The 7,932-nt window shown below is 52.9% G+C and overlaps 1 protein-coding gene across 4 annotated transcripts in view; it reads right to left on the bottom strand.

Moving 5' to 3' along the window:
- Positions 1-3,079: 3,079 nt before the first annotated feature.
- The window catches only part of MTERF3 (mitochondrial transcription termination factor 3), a 39,624-nt gene continuing 34,771 nt past the window's right edge, over positions 3,080-7,932 (bottom strand). For 3 of the 4 annotated variants that reach the window (XM_069731678.1, XM_069731677.1, XM_069731676.1), the window contains one exon: positions 6,709-7,101. In XM_069731678.1, coding sequence (XP_069587779.1) covers positions 6,907-7,101 — 195 coding nt within the window. In that variant the 3' untranslated portion in view covers positions 6,709-6,906. Of the gene's footprint in view, positions 7,102-7,932 lie in introns of all 4 variants that reach the window. The other variant, XM_069731674.1, reaches the window with a different exon arrangement.

Genomic DNA, 7,932 nt, shown 5'->3' with positions numbered 1-7,932 from the left:
TTGACGCAGCGAAGCGACAAAAAGGCTGAAAAGAGCGAAACTGTCGTCTAGGAGGAGGGCGACGAGGCTTAGCCTGGGGGAGAAGAGAACTTGTACCCCCGGTGGCGTCCTTAATGATTTGGTCCAACTGGGAACCAAAGAGACGAGAGCCCTGGAAGGGCAGACTAGTGAGGGACTTTTTGGAGGACAAGCCCGCCTGCCAGGCCTTGAGCCAAACGGTGCGGCGGATGGCAACGGCATTGCTGGAAGCCTGAGCCGCACAAGACGCGACATCCAGGGAGGCAGAAACCAGGTATTCACCAGCGTGGGAAATCTGGTTGGCAAGTTCCGCTAATTGCGAAGGAGGCGCTCCGTCCAGAATACCTCGCCTTAGATCCTTGGCCCATTTTGAGATGGATTTTGAAGCCCAAGTGGAAGCAAAGGCTGGACATAGAGCCGCTGAAGCCGCTTCAAAAGCAGATTTTGCGAAGGATTCTATAACTATCGTTAGAATCCTTCAGAGATGCTCCGCCGGACAGTGGTAGCACCGTGTTGGTGGACAGCCTGGAAACAGGGGGGTCCACCGAGGGAGAGACCGTCCAATTGGCGGTAAGTTCTGGAGGAAAGGGATATAACACACCCAGGCGTTTTCCCCTCTGAAAACGCCTAGTGGGGTTCTCTCTCTCTCTGGACATGATTTCCTCGAATTCAGGATGAGGAGCAAAAAACTTGGAAGGTGGTTTGGCCCGTCTAAACGAAACCGCCTGATCTGCGGGTTCCGTAGAGGGATCTTTTATGCCACAGGATTGGTTTACTGCCCCAATGAGATTCTGGACCATCTCCCTCATGGTGGCGATTTGGTTAGAATCCAGCTCCGAAATATCCTCCGAGGGCGCATCAGAGAAAGCCTCGCCCGACTCAGGGGAGGAGGGTCGAGGGGACGCCGACCGCAGGGGAGGGCCGTGTGGCGAGATGGAGCGAGAAGAGGACTCAGACCAACGTTCCTGTCTGGACCTTTTGTGGCTTATCAAGGAGGGCTCGGGCGGTGGTTCCTGCGACCCGCTGGCCATGGCAGGGGTCTGCAGGGGTAACCGATCCAGCGCGGACACCAGGGTTTGAGACACCAGTGTTAAATCGGCCACAGATTGTGACAGAGAGGCGGCCCAGCCTGGGATGGGGGGGATCACTCTCGGGCGGAACAGCCAGGGGATCCTGGGCGGTGGGAACAATCGGGTTGCTGCAGGACTGACACAGCGGGGAGAACTGACCTGAGGGAAGTTTTCTGTTACAGGACGAACATGCAAAGTAGGTGACTAAAGGCAGAAGATGAAGAAGTCGGAGGACGAGAGCGGCCCCCTTTAGAGTTAGACATTTTGAAGAGGTCCCTGAAGAAAATGCCAGCAGGTTAGGGGACAGTGGGGCAGAGGGGGGTGTCAGTCTGCAGTGCAGAGCTACTCATGGCAGACGAAAAACCCGGATACCAGGAGCTGCAGGCCTGGAGGAAGATGCTGTGGATCCCCGGTGCAGTGTGTCCCTAGAAAGAGCGCTCTGCGAAGTTCCCCAGCGCAGGTGCGTGGCACGATGGAGAAAACTCGTGCCCTGAGCTTCCAGAAGCGGCGTGGAGGAAGGGGCGGAGCCAGACGAGAAGGCGCCGGTGGGTGGGGAATGCAGGGCACTGTTTGTCGGGCGGGAGAAAGCCCGCCCGAAGATAAGGGAAAATGGGCGGAGCGCAGTACCGGAAGTAGGCCCCGGGAAAAGCCGGGGCCTAAATTAGAAGCCGGTGACCGCCGAAGTAAACAGCGGTGCGGCGCTATTAACTGTGCGGGCGCCGCCCGGCTGATAGGTGCGGCATCCACTGCATGTAAAAGGAAAAACGCCGGTGCCGGCAGTAGGCCCCAGGAAGAGTCGGGGCCTAAATTAGGAGCTTGCGACCGCTGAGAAACACTGCGGTGCAGGCACAGCCCAGCTTAGCAGAGGAGCGCTGCCTTCGGCGGGCGAATTGCCGGAACTAGGCCCCGGAAAAGCCGGGGCCTAAACTAGGAGCTGGCGACCCCTGGAGGAAAACTGCGGTGCCGGCGCTGCGGGGGAAAATGAGCGTTGCGGCAGCTGCGAGGCCGCCGCATGGAAGGGGGAAAACCGTGGCGATTAGATGTGGGAAGCCGCTGCAGTGGGCTGCGCAGGAAAGGTAGCGCGGTTAGGGAATGGGGAAGTGCTGCAAAAGCAGCAATGACCCCTCCTGAATCCTGGGCTCCTTTTCGGAACGCCGACCAGGCCGAAAAGGTGGCCTGGAATACTTAAAACGAGACCCCCACTAGGAATACTCACCTAAAACATCCCACGTCATCCGTTACTAACCTCAAACCTTGGGGAAGGTATCAGACGTCCATGGAGCTGGTGATGGACGTCCTCGTCTCCTCCAACCGACAGGCTTTGGTGGGCGAGTGGGTGGGGGACGGGGCCAGGACCGGACTTCTGAGCACGCTTGTGTGCTAGGATCTTGGTCCTGGATAGGGATCTATGAGGATACGGGGTGGCAGTAGATGCCGTACTCATAGTCCGCCTTGTGGGAATACAGGTGTGACTGTTCACCCTGTATCCCATCCGGAAAACCTGAAAAGAACAACGCACATTGAGGTAGATAAGGGTCTAATGAAAGACCCGTGTCCACCTCCTACTGACACTAAGCTAAACTGAAGAGTATAATGCCAGTCGGTGTGGTGTACACTGCAGAGGAAGAGCTAACTTTTTTATTGGCATAGTGTTAGCCTCCTAGTGGCAGCAGCATACACCCATGGTTCCTGTGTCCCCCAATGAGAGGCGATAAAGAAATGGCGGTAGCTAATATCTGGATTCCAAAAGTGTGCAATATTTCATGCACATTTTTCCTGAGTGTAAGAATGGAGAATAAAATAATCACATTCACTAGTACTGATGGCGGAACATTAGTCAGCATTGTGAATGGAATCCTCAGTGTGTGAACATCACCCTATGGCTCCAGGCTATATGTAATCCAGCAGATTGTATGACGCCTAAAGAAAAAGAAAATGCACAGAGTTTGGCCACAATCCATGGCTCTCATTCTCACGAATGTTCACATGAATTTAATTTCTTTGTCCATTTATTGTCCATGTGGAAAACGGACAGCATACAAGCCCAACATTAGCCTATGTGCTAGGAACACAAATCGTGCGCTAGCCCATGGGTAAACAAAGCGTGCGCAAGCCCATGGGCACACAAAGCGTGCCCTAGCCCATGGGCACACAAAGCGTGCCCTAGCCCATGGGTAAACACAGCTTGTGCTAGCCCATGGGTAAACACAGAGTGCGCTAGCCCATGGGTAAACAAAGCGTGCGCAAGCCCATGGGCACACAAAGCGTGCCCTAGCCCATGGGTAAACACAGCTTGTGCTAGCCCATACGTAAACACAGTGTGCGCTAGCCCATGGGTAAACAAAGCGTGCGCTAGCCCGTGGGTACACAAAGCGTGCACTAGCCCATAGGTAAACACAGCGTGCGCTAGCCCATGGGTAAACAAAGCGTGTCCTAGCCCATGGGCAAACACAGCTTGCGCTAGCCCATGGGTAAACAGTGTGCGCTAGCCCAAGGGTAAACAAAGCGTGCGCTAGCCCATGGGTAAACACAGTGTGCCCTAACCCATGGGCAAACACAGCTTGCGCTAGCCCATGGGTAAACACAGTGTGCGCTAGCCTATGGGTAAACAATGCGTGCACTAGCCCATGGGTAAACAAAGCGTGCACTAGCCCATGGGTAAACACAGTGTGCGCTAGCCTATGGGTACACAAAGCATGCGCTAGCCCATGGGTAAACACAGTGTGCACTAGCCTACGGGTACACAAAGCGTGCGCTAGCCCATGGGTAAACACAGTGTGCGCTAGCCTATGGGTACACAAAGCGTGTGCTAGCCCATGGGTAAACAAAGCGTGCGCTAGCCCATGGGTAAACAAAGCGTGCGCTAGCCCATGGGTACACAAAGCATGCGCTAGCCCATGGGTAAACACAGTGTGCGGTAGCCTATGGGTACACAAAGCATGCGCTAGCCCATGGCTAAACACAATGTGCACTAGCCCATGGGTACACAAAGCATGCGCTAGCCCATGGGTAAACACAGTATGCGCTAGCCCATGGGTAAACACAGTGTGCGCTAGCCTATGGGTACACAAAGCGTGCGCTAGCCCATGGGTAAACACAGTGTGCCCTAACCCATGGGCAAACACAGCTTGCGCTAGCCCATGGGTAAACACAGTGTGCGCTAGCCTATGGGTAAACAACGCGTGCACTAGCCCATGGGTAAACAAAGCGTGCACTAGCCCATGGGTAAACACAGTGTGCGCTAGCCTATGGGTACACAAAGCATGCGCTAGCCCATGGGTAAACACAGTGTGCGCTAGCCTATGGGTACACAAAGCGTGTGCTAGCCCACGGGTAAACAAAGCGTGCGCTAGCCCATGGGTAAACAAAGCGTGCGCTAGCCCATGGGTAAACAAAGCGTGCACTAGCCCATGGGTAAACACAGTGTGCGCTAGCCTATGGGTACACAAAGCATGCGCTAGCCCATGGCTAAACACAGTGTGCACTAGCCTACGGGTACACAAAGCGTGCGCTAGCCCATGGGTAAACACAGTGTGCGCTAGCCTATGGGTACACAAAGCGTGTGCTAGCCCATGGGTAAACAAAGCGTGCGCTAGCCCATGGGTACACAAAGCATGCGCTAGCCCATGGGTAAACACAGTGTGCGCTAGCCTATGGGTACACAAAGCATGCGCTAGCCCATGGGTAAACACAATGTGCACTAGCCCATGGGTACACAAAGCATGCGCTAGCCCATGGGTAAACACAGTATGCGCTAGCCCATGGGTAAACACAGTGTGCGCTAGCCTATGGGTACACAAAGCGTGCGCTAGCCCACGGGTAAACACAGTGTGCCCTAACCCATGGGCAAACACAGCTTGCGCTAGCCCATGGGTAAACACAGTGTGCGCTAGCCTATGGGTAAACAACGCGTGCACTAGCCCATGGGTAAACACAGTGTGCACTAGCCTATGGGTACACAAAGCATGCGCTAGCCCATGGGTAAACACAGTGTGCGCTAGCCTATGGGTAAACAAAGCGTGCGCTAGCCCATGGGTAAACACAGTGTGCCCTAACCCATGGGCAAACACAGCTTGCGCTAGCCCATGGGTAAACACAGTGTGCGCTAGCCTATGGGTAAACAACGCGTGCACTAGCCCATGGGTAAACAAAGCGTGCACTAGCCCATGGGTAAACACAGTGTGCGCTAGCCTATGGGTACACAAAGCATGCGCTAGCCCATGGGTAAACACAGTGTGCGCTAGCCTATGGGTACACAAAGCGTGTGCTAGCCCATGGGTAAACAAAGCGTGCGCTAGCCCATGGGTAAACAAAGCGTGCGCTAGCCCATGGGTACACAAAGCATGCGCTAGCCCATGGGTAAACACAGTGTGCGCTAGCCTATGGGTACACAAAGCATGCGCTAGCCCATGGGTAAACACAATGTGCACTAGCCCATGGGTACACAAAGCATGCGCTAGCCCATGGGTAAACACAGTATGCGCTAGCCCATGGGTAAACACAGTGTGCACTAGCCTATGGGTAAACACAGTGTGCGCTAGCCTATGGGTACACAAAGCGTGCGCTAGCCCATGGGTAAACACAGTGTGCACTAGCCTACGGGTACACAAAGCGTGCGCTAGCCCATGGGTAAACACAGTGTGCGCTAGCCTATGGGTACACAAAGCGTGTGCTAGCCCATGGGTAAACAAAGCGTGCGCTAGCCCATGGGTAAACAAAGCGTGCGCTAGCCCATGGGTACACAAAGCATGCGCTAGCCCATGGGTAAACACAGTGTGCGCTAGCCTATGGGTACACAAAGCATGCGCTAGCCCATGGGTAAACACAATGTGCACTAGCCCATGGGTACACAAAGCATGCGCTAGCCCATGGGTAAACACAGTATGCGCTAGCCCATGGGTAAACACAGTGTGCACTAGCCTATGGGTACACAAAGCATGCGCTAGCCCATGGGTAAACACAGTGTGCGCTAGCCTATGGGTACACAAAGCGTGCGCTAGCCCATGGGTAAACACAGTGTGCACTAGCCCATGGGTACACAAAGCATGCCCTAGCCCATGGGTACACAAAGCATGCGCTAGCCCATGGGTAAACACAGTGTGCGCTAGCCTATGGGTACACAAAGCGTGCGCTAGCCCATGGGTAAACACAGTGTGCACTAGCCTATGGGTACACAAAGCATGCGCTAGCCCATGGGTAAACACAGTGTGTGGTAGCCCATGGGTACACAAAGCATGCCCTAGCCCATGGGTACACAAAGCGTGCACTAGCCCATGGGTAAACAAAGCGTGCGCTAGCCTATGGGTACACAAAGCGTGCGCTAGCCCATGGGTAAACACAGTGTGCACTAGCCTATGGGTACACAAAGCATGCGCTAGCCCATGGGTAAACACAGTGTGTGGTAGCCCATGGGTACACAAAGCATGCCCTAGCCCATGGGTACACAAAGCGTGCACTAGCCCATGGGTAAACAAAGCGTGCGCTAGCCTATGGGTACACAAAGCGTGCCCTAGCCCATGGGTAAACACAGCGTACACTAGCCCATGGGTAAACACAGCGTACACTAGCCCATGGGTAAACACAGTGTGCACTAGCCCATGGGTAAACAGGCACTAGCCGGTTACAGTGTGTACTGTACTGTGTGTGCTTTATTTTATTTTTTTTACAAAATCTTGTGTACTCTCCTCAAATATTATTTATAAAATGATCACTTATTAATTTATTTTAGATTAGTTCTTACTAAATAAATAATCATGTAGTCTGATACAAAACATATAAAGGCGATATAAACAGAATAATAGCGATTTCTGTTGTTTCTTCACAATTGCTTTTGGAATTGTTCAAAGTCCCGTGTGGAAGCCTTGGCAATTTCTTCACAGAAGGTTTGGTCAGGCATGGACACCAATTTATCTAGGGAGACGTAGTTGGGTTCTTTAGGGTCATAGATTCCTCTTCCAAGAAATGTCAGAAATTCATGTCTTTCCTTCAGTTTCAAAAGTCTGGTATTAAACACCTGTAAAGCAAAAATGACATCGGTAATGCTTGTTGTACAAGGATGGAGCAAGTGGAGACTAGTGAGGATCAAATGTTCCCATGTTCTGTAGCTAAACAGATTATTTTTCAGTATTTGCTGAAGTGAAGATTTTTTATTCAATGGTGCAAAACAAAAGTTCAAGGACGTAACAAGGCAACAGTTCTACTTCTAACGTTTCGGCCACACAGTGGCCTTGGTCACAGAGTAGTGCCTTAGTGGTAGTCCAAATGATATCATATAGTCAAATGGTATTCAAAGACGGGTACGGCCCTGTGATACCCCAAATGGATGTCAGCGGGCAGTTAATGCTAGGTGATATATACAATAGTCCAATATGGGCTTTAGCGAATGTCCTAATGCAACACAAGTTCCATGTAGAGAGCAGGAGCAAGCAGCATAAGTGTGCCTGTGTGGAACAGCCGTCCAATTCTAGGGTCCTTGTTATAGCAAGGGTAGTAGGAAAAAAGTAGATGAAGTTGTGTCCAGGCTTAGGCCCAATGGTACGTGTTAGTGCGGCGAGGGTTCACCTAAGCAGCATATCCATTGGTGGTGCAGGGGTCACAGCGTCCGTTTGGGCAATCCGGGAGGCAACGCCGACACGCAACAGGAGGCCTCCTCTGCCAGGACACTGTTGCGTGTCGGCGTTGCCTCCCGGATTGCCCAAACGGACGCTGTGACCCCTGCACCACCAATGGATATGCTGCTTAGGTGAACACTCGCCGCACTAACACGTACCATTGGGCCTAAGCCTGGACACAACTTCATCTACTTTTTTCCTACTACCCTTGCTATAACAAGGACCCTAGAATT

This window comes from Ranitomeya imitator, chromosome 6, assembly GCF_032444005.1.
Source record: "Ranitomeya imitator isolate aRanImi1 chromosome 6, aRanImi1.pri, whole genome shotgun sequence".
NCBI classification, from domain to species: Eukaryota; Metazoa; Chordata; class Amphibia; order Anura; family Dendrobatidae; genus Ranitomeya; species Ranitomeya imitator.
This window is presented reverse-complemented; position numbering and strand designations above follow the sequence as displayed.